This window comes from Poromitra crassiceps (assembly GCF_964638095.1).
Source record: "Poromitra crassiceps genome assembly, chromosome: 10".
Classification (NCBI taxonomy): Eukaryota; Metazoa; Chordata; class Actinopteri; order Beryciformes; family Melamphaidae; genus Poromitra; species Poromitra crassiceps.
The window spans coordinates 10,081,074-10,092,214 of record NC_139631.1 but is presented as its reverse complement, the minus strand read 5'-3'; the positions used below and the strand labels follow the sequence as shown (position 1 = coordinate 10,092,214).

At 43.9% G+C, this 11,141-nt stretch overlaps 1 protein-coding gene across 1 annotated transcript in view; it reads left to right on the top strand.

Moving 5' to 3' along the window:
* The first annotated feature begins 4,150 nt into the window (after nucleotides 1-4,150).
* LOC310783406 (guanine nucleotide-binding protein G(q) subunit alpha) overlaps nucleotides 4,151-11,141 on the top strand; it is a 21,243-nt gene continuing 14,252 nt past the window's right edge. Inside the window, exon 1 of the mRNA XM_083644266.1 lies at nucleotides 4,151-4,347. Coding sequence (XP_083500392.1) covers nucleotides 4,212-4,347 — 136 coding nt within the window. The 5' untranslated portion in view covers nucleotides 4,151-4,211. The remainder of the gene's footprint in view (nucleotides 4,348-11,141) is intronic.

The following is an 11,141-nucleotide window of genomic DNA, read 5'->3' as shown; positions in this document are numbered from 1 at the left end:
TGACACTGTGGACCACCTTATCCTGATCGATAGGCTTCGTGACTGGGTGGGCATTTCAGGCACTGCCTTAGATTGGTTTAGGTCTTTTTTATCAGGTCGCAGCTTTAGTGTACAGATAAATAATTTTGTTTCCTCTTCCGCTCCCCTGTTCTGTGGGGTCCCACAGGGATCGATCCTGGGGCCTGTCCTATTTGGAACGTATATGCTTCCACTGGGGAGACTAATCCACAGTTTTGATATCTCATATCATTTGTATGCTGATGATATCCAGCTCCGCTTCTCTTTCAAACCAAACGAGATAGGTCAGATTTCCAGACTTCTAGACTGTATTAGTGCGATCAATGCATGGTTGGCTGACAATTTCCTGCAGCTAAATAAGGACAAGACCGAGGTGCTCATTATCGCTCCGGATAGTGTCACATCCACGATAAAAAATAGGATTGGCCCTCTCTCCTCTGCCGTCCGCCCTAGCCTACGTAACCTAGGGGTCTTTTTTGACCACTCTCTTTCACTAGACGTCCATATAAAACAGCTCTCTAAAAAATGTTTTTTCCACCTACGAAATATTGGCAAACTTCGATCCACACTCTCTCTTCCTGAGATGGAAATGCTGATTCACGCCTTTATATCGTCACGATTAGATTACTGCAATGCTCTTTTCCCACTGCTCAGTAAATCCGCTCTACGCCGCGTGCAGGCCATTCAAAATGCTGCCGCGCGCTTGCTCACCAGGTCAAACAGGAGTTGTCACATCACCCCGGTACTCAAGTCACTTCACTGGTTACCTGTTGCCTATAGATTCCAGTTCAAAATCATCACCCTCACCTACAAAGCACTACACTCTCAGGCACCTGTTTACATCTCGGACCTACTTCACCCCCTTACTTCTGCTCGTTCCCTCAGATCCAATGATCTAAACCTGCTTCAGGTTCCTCGGACACGCCTCAAGACCCGTGGCGACCGAGCCTTTGAGGCCATGGCCCCTAAACTGTGGAACAGCCTGCCTCCCCCCCTTAGATCGGCTGGTTCTGTGGAGTCCTTTAAACGCCTCCTAAAGACTCACCTGTTTAGAGAGGCTTTCAAAGATTGATGCAGATCTTGCCCTGCATCAATTGATTGTTGATTGTTGATTGTTGATGTTTTATTGAAAGATGTATCTTTAACAACGTGGTCCATTTGTATTGTGTAGGATATTTTGCAGTATTGTTTACTGTCCTGAACACTAGTTCAGTGACCTCTATTTTTATTCTCGATTCTAATTTGTATTCTCTGTATTTTCTTTTGCTTTGTAAAGCACTTTGTGATTTCGGTCTGTGAAAGGTGCTCTATAAATAAAGTTATTATTATTATTATTATTATTATAAAGACAAGCTTCTTCACTGGCTGTAATCCATATCTCTGTTGTTACAACCCAGCTCAACAAAAGGAGGGAGCCACACGCCAAAGTAAAAGTCAAAACAATGTATAATCTAACAAACAATAATCTATCTCATGACATTGACTGTATTATACAATCACTGATCTATCTACAGTCGTCCAGCAGATGGGGTTGTTTGTCTCAGTATGATATCCATACCATCCATCGCCCATCTGACATGTGGCCCTGCCCATATCAGACCCCGCCCCGTGCCGCAGCCAGGGGTACTAGCAATAAGTAGACAACACAAACTACATTAAACAAACGGACAGAACAAAAGGTGCATCGGTGAGGAGAGAGAGTGACTGAACGGTCTGAAGTTCTTCTTAAGCCCAAGGAGTACACCGGGCCCAGGTGCACACAATCAGCCTAACGTCCCCAACACCAGGCTCCTGCAGGACAGGGCCAGGAGATGGTCCAAGACGTACTTGCCAGCCTCACCCACACTCTCACACACCTACTGCGGATTGTGTCCCAGCCACAAGTCCTGCAAAGTACTCTAGTTCTTTTATGATGCTGTTAAAAACAGTCATGAACTTTGCCCCTCAACAGCTCACTGGAGGAAGATTTCATTCCCATTTAGAGGCTTTACATAATGATGGGAGGGTGTTTGGCTGATTCAGCATGCCTCAAAACATGTAGGAAAGCAGAGCAGTGCAGAGAAATGATTTGTAACTGAAATCAGCATTATGTTGTCACTCATGTCTGTCGCTCATTAAAATATGTTTTTTGTTGTGATTATGAAATAAGCAGGAGTAAAAGGCTAAATTCAGTGATAACACTACCATAAACTAATGCCATAACTGATAGCCAGTGGGATGGTCATAGTGAAACAACTTTGGACACATGATATGGGCTCTGATGTCCGTCCGTCCATCCGTCACTTTATGGTTGTTACTTGTTACAGTCGTCATTTTGTGTGATCTTACCATTAGGCGACTGCCTCAGGCCACAGCAGAGGGCTCTGCAAAAGACACGAATAGAGCCAATACATATTTTTTTAGCAATTTAGAAGAAACTGACCTACTGGAGAGAAAAAAAAACAGTTTTTGTTAGTTACAAAAAATAAATTGCCACTCAAGACTACTCAGTCAGCCCACAGTGGTAGTGGACTATTCCACTTCTAGCAGAATATTGCCTCTTGACATCAAGCTTATTTTCCTTGACACTGTGCCAGTTGCTGGAAGAGACAAAAAAAAGTGCTCAGTAGCACATGTCCACCATGTCTGACAACACAACGCAAAGAACTTATGCAGCTTTTGCCCTCTTTTGGCCGATCGACATGAAAAGGGGTTAATGTTGAACTCAGGGGCCCCCATGTTTGCGTTTGCCCAGGGCCCCCAAATCACCAAGTCTGTCCCTGCTGCGTGTAGGCCTATTACTACAATTATGTGACAGAAAACTGTTGGAAAACAGTAAACAAATACAAGATGGCAACTGGCAACAATACTATGAATTGCCTGTCTATTAGGCAATGATGTGGTAAACAAAAAGGTACATTTTTATTTACCATTATTTATTTACCGTGGGTTACCTGTGACCTCCAGTTTATCATCATACACCAAGATAAACAAACAAACAAAAAATGTTTTTCAAAACAAACAAAATGTTTTGTTTTGTGTTTGCATAACAGCGACAACATGTATCCTATAGTTTCCCCACAAATACTATATTCATATAACTTACCAGTGGGATACTTTCAGTATGCATTTTAGGCTATATTATGAAATGACGTGAATTGAGGTGGCGGGCTTACCCTGTCTGTCTGTCCATTGATATATTGCTGCTCCACAGGTTGGGATATGAACGCAAGCGTGTGGCGTGTTGTTTGACGTGACACTCCCCCCTAGTCGATGGGAGGCCGACGTCACTCTGGCAGGCAGCGGAGGAGTGGATGGCCTGAGCCTCTGTAATACAAATACATGAAGGGAATTGAGGAAAAGGAGAAGACTGGCTGGGAGGAAAAGGCAACAGCACAGCGTTTATTTCCTTTTATCTCGTCCAGCCACACTGAGTCACGGACGCTGCAAGACGCTTTTCTAGCCTGAATGGGCGATTTTTTCTTTGCAGTATCGCACGGCCTGGGCGAAATGCTATATTATGTATGTCTTTCTTGGTGTTCTACTAAGCAGACAGAAGAGAGAGATAACTGTACTGTATCCCAGCCTAGCGGATTGGAGTGAAAGTCCGCCATATTCTGCCTTACCACGCCCGGGAATCAGTCGAGCTATTTGGCAATAACCCGGACAGCTTTATCCATGTATTTTCCCCGCCGCCCTCATCTACGGACGATATAACTTGAACACTGGGGGATATTATCGAGACAAAAATAACAACATTGAAGACTTTGAAGAGAGGCTGGGCCGGGGGGCACGGATGGCAATGCTTTAACGAGCTCACACCAGAGCAGCACGGAGGATATGTCTAAAAGGATCTGTTGATCATATTGAGAAGGAAAAGAAGATTACACCAATTAAGATATTGGTCTCAAGCCGCTTTGGACACTATTTTCAAACTCTCGGGAGGGGCAGAAAGCGAAGCGAAACGGAGGGAACGGAGGGAAGGGAGGGGGGTAAACAATTTCTGAAATATCAAAATTGTCCTTTTCCTCCGCAATCTGTGCGTTGTTCGGGCTTGTTATTAAGGGCGTCCACGCGTTATTTCACCACAAGCAGGCCTGTATGAGGACGTTATTTGGCATTTACACAGGCCCCCGTTTTATCGCCCAAGCCATCTCAAATCTGGATGAATCAGTAGAAGCAAAAGAGAGCCCAAACAAATAAATACAGCGAGAATGACCCTGGAATCCATAATGGCGTGTTGCCTCAGCGAAGAGGCGAAAGAAGCCAGGCGGATCAACGACGAGATCGAAAGGCAGCTGCGCCGGGACAAGAGAGACTCACGCCGGGAACTGAAACTGTTGCTTCTCGGTAAGCTGGGCTGGGCTGGAGGGGGGGAGAGGAGTGTGTGAAGAGTGATGTATTGTAAAGCACCCAAATTCCTCTCCCGGAAAATACCTCTGTGGGTGTGTGTGTGTGTGTGTGTGTGTGTGGGGGGGGGGGTTAGGGTCTGCCCACCTGAGTGAAGTAGGATAGGGGGGTGTTGAAATACCTTGGCGTTATGAGTCGTGTGCACAGATTGCTAGGGATACCAGAGGGAGGAAATGTAGCCGTGCCAGCTATCACTCCCAAAACCACCTGATTTGAATAACTGCACTCGGTCAGTGTCTAGGAAACTAAACGCCTACAAACATTATGGGCCTAACACATTTATGGGCCTAACCCATGGACTGCCTAACCCTAACCTCCCATGCATCTGCCCTAACCTCAACCTGCAGACTTGGATGGCCAATTTATGTGCAGTGTGTTTGTGTGTCAGACACTGACTAGGCCAAAGTCTAGCGTTTTATTGGCAGTAATCAAGAGAGAATATTGCCGTTTAAACACCCAACTTTGTGGTCATATTATGCCTATGGGGCAAAGTAGTAGGGTTATAGTTTATAGGGAGTGGGAGCATGGTGTCCTGTCCTGTAATACACTGTGTGTGTGTGTGTGTGTGTGTGTGTGTGTGTGTGTGTGTGTGTGTGTGTGTGTGTGTGTGTGTGTGTGATGGTATGCTCATCAATTCATCCATTCATTTGGTGTTTCTCAAACTAATTGAAACCTCATGCAGCAGATTCAGCTTTGCAGTAAGCAAAGCAATACAAGTTAACCAGGATGAGGCCTCCCCCCATTTTCCCAGTCTCACTTTATCAATCACTAATCAATAATCAGAGGTATTGTTTTCATTCCTTGGGTAGTAATAATATCATACCTGTGGCATTTTTAGGGGTTTAGGGGTGTGAAAAGAGGGTGGCAATCCACTAGTCATACTGGAGAAATTTGAGGAAAACAAGTCACCATCCCATTGATTCGATTTTGAACGAATAGCCCATCTGATGTGAGGACCGTGGTTGCCGAGAGTAGTGCCGGAAACCTCTTATCCGAATTCGTAGGGGTGGGAATCACAAGTTTGATCACGATGCGATCCGATCTCGATTTGTTGGACAACGATGCGATTTTTGCCGATATCACAAAGTCTTCCAAGATACGATGCGATTCGATTCATGATGGCTCCGATCGATATTAGACGATATGCCCCACGATATCCCCACAATCAGTTAAACAATCAGTTTAAAAAAAGCAACTAAAATATCATTTGACAATTTTATTGTTGAACTAGACATTTAAATGAAAAATAATCTTATTATTTTAAAAAAGATTAAAAAATAAAAACAATGTTTCATGACGGGTCATAGCGATTATTATCGATGTTTTCACTGTGGATGGATGCAGTTGGATCGTTGATCATTGAATCGATGCATCATCTTGCCAATGCCGCCCCTAGCTGTTACTGTTAGTAGTGCCCCCTAGCTGTTACTGTTAGTGGTGCCCCCTAGCTGTTACTGTTAGTGGTGCCCCCTAGCTGTTACTGTTAGTGGTGCCCCCTAGCTGTTACTGTTAGTGGTGCCCCCTAGCTGTTACTGTTAGTGGTGCCCCCTAGCTGTCCCTAGCTGTTACTGTTAGTGGTGCCCCCTAGCTGTCCCTAGCTGTTACTGTTAGTGGTGCCCCCTAGCTGTCCCTAGCTGTTACTGTTAGTGGTGCCCCCTAGCTGTCCCTAGCTGTTACTGTTAGTGGTGCCGGGGGGTCCTCAGCCCCTAGCTGTTACTGTTAGTGGTGCCTGAGGGATGTTTTAAGAGGGGGTGAAGGAGTCCGGTTTCTCCCTTTTCCTCTTGTTAGGACAAAATGGTTAAATGAGTCGCCCTTAACACGATTTTTGGGAGCTGACCACCACCTCTCTTTTTAAAGGACTAATCTTTCAACGTTGCCCCAAAATCTCTTAATACCCCAGCTACTTATGCAAACATGCAAACTCAGTCAGACTCCGATTCAAACCAAAAAGTCTGTGTTGGATGGTGTGTGTTTGTGTCTGTTTGCGCAGCTCAGACCCTGCACTCTACTGCACAAAGTGGGCAAAGAGAGGACATATTTATTCAATTAATATGCACTTGTCTCATGTGATACAATGAAATTGAAGGCCAAAACCCACAGAGGCCGTGATTATCATATTCAACAGGCATTCTATCTGCTGCTAATCGGTAGGCCTTTCCAGTATCCACTATCCAGGATTGCAAAGTGGTTTAGTAGCACACTTATGCTTCACAATGACAGGATCATGTGTACAATTACGTCCTGACCTATCATGGGAATGATTTGTGTTGCATGACGAGGCTGAGTCTGACCAGAGGCTAGAGAGGACATGTGATAGGATGGTCTAGGCCAGTGCTTCTCAAATGTCTTTTAGACCCCCTAAACTGACACAAATAACACCATGGACCCCTATTTCATCAGCTTTTGTCCCAGGGTCCCCCATCCGATAGGATTATTGCTTTGAGATGTTTTATTACAGAAAGTGTATGAAAACCCATGACCAAAATAGGCATACATTCTGTAATTTTGTTACTTATGGATGGATTTAGAGTTAAAATAAATTACTCCCCTTTTTGCTGGTGACCCCCTGGAATCCCCTCAAGACTTCCTGGGGGTCCTCGGACCCCACTTTGAGAACCACCGGTCTAGGCCAAACCAGGATAACATACCTAATTGACCCTGATGCACATGCATGAGCTCACAAAACATTTATTGCCAAGTCAACCATTTTTTCTGCGAGGCAAGTGCACATCGATTATACAAACTCATACACACTCTGGATTAACGGTGAGAGGGTGTGTGTGCGTGCGTGTGTGTGTGCACGCGCACCCGCCAATTTGTGTATGGACAAATTTGTTAGACCCTTACCGTCTCCCACTAATAGCCGTTGAGTTAACTGGAGGAAGTTGTGCAGTGTGCATGCACTATATGAATCCATTAACCTATCAGCTTATCGGGGGTTCTCAAACTCGCTAATTGCTTTGTCTCCCCGAGGACTTTTTGCCGGCGTCAGGCACACCGACACAAAAAAGCGTAGAATTTTCTTTGATCAATTCTTCAAACTGTCCATATTTAATTCTTCCTTTGTCACAAAATGTCCTATATAAATAGGTAATGGCTAGCATTATTCAAAGTATGAAGATAACGTCCAAACTCACCGATAGCAAGCACACTCAATCCCAACGTTCAAGTTAGGTGCAAGGCCAAAATAAATCTTGAGTAAAAAAGGAACTGGCCAGCACTCTAAATGTCCTTTCAATGTTTAATTGGCATCTGGGACAGACAATAGTACAATGGATGCGTTTCAGCACAAAGCCTTCATCAGCGTTTGAACGTTTTTGTTTTTGTTTTGTTTTTAAGTATGGAGATAAACCTTTTACAAAGACAAAATTGGTGTTGGTCTTCATTATATGGCCTGCCCTGTACATTCATAACTTCTGAAAACAAAATCTCAGACTCCATCATTAGTGAAGTAAGTCCATAATGAATCAACAGCACACAATCTATCTGGCAACATCACCCACGTTCCTGTAAACAAAACAGTTTACCCTCAAAGTCTTGTGAGAATGGAGATGTTCTGACTGCCTCTGAATAGCTCCAAAGAGTACCTTCTGTTTTTCTCTGTTTTACCAATCCCCACATGCGTGTGTCAACCACCCAGGATTAGAGCTGCTACAAGATCTCATTTATTTATTTATTTATTTATTTATTTATTTATTTATTTATTTATTTATTTATTCCAGATTCCCCCCACCCCCTCATATTTTCTCCCCAATTCTACTTGGCCAATTTACCCCTGCTGCCCCGGTCGCTGCACCCCCCCTCCCGATCTGGGGAGAGCTGTAGACTAGCACCATGCTTCCTCCGACACATGCGGAGTTGCCAGCTGCTTTTTTTCACCTGATAGCAGGGAGCTTCACCGGCAGGATGTAGCACGAGGGAGGATCACGCTATTCCCACCAGTTCCCTTCAGTGTATTCAGAGTTAAGGTTGTCATCGTGCTGAGCGAGGTCGTCCCCAACCTGAAGAGACTGTGTTCTATCCCCATGAGGCCAAACCTGTCCAAATGCCCTTGGCTTGAGCATGATTCATTACTAGGGATGTCACAATATATCGTCCCCCACAATATATCGAGATATCAAAACATGACAATATGTATCGTTGAGATGAAATCTCATATCGTGAGACAAATAAGCTGAACATGGTGGCACTGATCTGCATCTGATTGTATGCTCGCTCTCCTTTTCATTGCTTTGTTTGAACAGACGAGGGACGTTACAGACACGGAGGATGAAAATGGTGAAATTACTCAAATTAGCGTGGAGGATGCCCCCTCAACTTACAAATCGATCGCAAAAAAATATTGTTAAAATATCGTATCGTTATCGTGAACCCAATATCGTGTATCGTGAACTGAGTGTATCGTGACACCCCTATTCATTACCCTATAGTACCTGCTCCTGCCTCCTGTGGTGCCATGGCAGCTAACCAACCCTCCACTAAATACAGATATCAAATTAAAAAAAAAGTGAGAGAAAGAGATATCTAGTCATTTAAATGTGTAGTTAGTTATATCTGATTTTCTCTGTCTGACCCTGATATTGTTTAGCATTGAGGTCTCAAACATCTCTTGACAGTTAATTGTCTTTCATCTACTCAATTAACAATTACGAAAGTGGCACAGACCGACTTCATCCTCAAGTGACATCAGACCTAGTTTATGATGCCCCCCCCTCCCCACACACACACACACACACACACACACACACACACACAATCAGTGGTGAGATGAACGGTTGTGAAGGTGAATCAGACTGAAAACATCAAAGAGCATGTTGAGTAGTTAGGAACTTGTATGATGGAATTTGCAGTGCAGTTACAGAAAACAACAATAGAAAGAGCAGTGACTTACAGCAAAATGTCCCAATCCTCATGACAGCTTGTGACTTCTACAGCCAGGATACTACAGAGCCATTATTACAAGTGCTGGGAATGATCAAGGACAGAATCACAATATAATTCATTTTTATACACAGTACAATATGATTCCATACTCAATACCAATGGGGCATCCGGGGTAGTGTAGCGGTAGATTCCCTGTCTACCAACATGAGGTTCGCAGTCGCACCCCCGTGTTGGTCGGGCGTCCGATTGGCACGATTGGCTGGTGTCTGCGGGTGGGAAGCCGGATTGGGGGTATGTGTCCTGTGAAGCTCCCCCTGTCAGGTTAAAAATTAGTGGCTGGCAACTGTGCATGTGTCGGAGGAAGCATGGTGCTAGTCTACAGCTCTCCCCAGATCGGCAGAGGGTGGAGCAGCGACCGTGGCAGCAGGGGGGAAAATTGGCCAAGTACAATTGGGGAGAAAATGGGGGGGAAATCAGAAAAGAAAAACTCAATACCAATGTTTTACACTGTATATATGACTGGAATTTACAGAGAATTTATGATACTACTGTACTAACTAGGCTATTAAGTGTATCTTTTTCATAATTATGTGATACATTAGTGTACATTATTGATTGACACTGAGGCAAAAACAGATTTTTTAACATTTCCATCCTTATTAAGCAAATTAATATAAATGTAGAGTTCTGTGTGCTGCATTGCACTGAAATAACTTGGAACTAAACTAACATGGAAATATACATGTACGCACTGAATAGGCGCAACTCTCGGTTCCTTCAGATGTAACCACAGACTGTTGGACAGCAGCTGACTGTGGTGTCTAAGAACTTAGGTACTGTGTGTGCAGTGTGCACCACAGTATTTTAATGTTACTTTTATATTGAGTCGATGTCAGTTCTTTGTGTTGTCAGTTCTGGCGCTGGCTGTGACACCTACAGGAGCCGGGTTCTTTAGAAAAGTGAGAAACAAACAAACCCTGATCCTGTGTAATTAAACCAATGGATGTTACAAGACGGGCTGCACGACAGATCAAAATGATAATCACAATTATTTTTGATCAATATTGAGGTCACGATTATTTAACACGATTACTCTTTGACTTTGGGAAAATCATGCATCTTTTGAACTAAAAAAACCAACGCTTGATCGGCTCTCTGTTCTCGACTCGAGCTGAAACGACACGCACCACAGCGGTGTTTGGGCTTTGGAGGAGTGGCGGAGCATACCACTGCGAGGGGAAGGGGTGCGCTTGATTTACAACACAATACGAAACAAGAGCGAGCAACATTGCTATCTCGATTTTAGATTATTTTTGTTTCCATGATTGTGGGAAGCCAAAATCTTGATCACATTTAAATGTTGATTAATTGTGCAGCCCTAGTAGTTACAAGTATCAATATCAGAATTGATTCTGAATCGCAAAATAAAATCCCGGTGTATTGCTGTATTGACAATGTTTTTGTCACTCAGCCCAGATTAAAGGTACTGTAGCTGTATGAAAAATCATTCAGTCATTTCAATTACTCAACGCTGGTTGAAGTTCAGATTTAACGCGCACACACACACACACACACACACACACACACACACACACACACACACACACACACACACACACATACATTCATGCACACACATACAAAAACACATACAAACATGGTTATGCATATATCACACACCAAATATGCTCTTTGTCTCCGTCTCTCTGTCACTTAGCGTTTTTCGATACAACTTGCCCGGCACAGCGTGAACAGGCGCTACAGTGTAGGCTACCCAAAAGTGGATAAACATTGCATTTCCTATCAATTCTTCACAATAAAAGGCCTTCCTCTAGTTTGTCAGTGGAAAG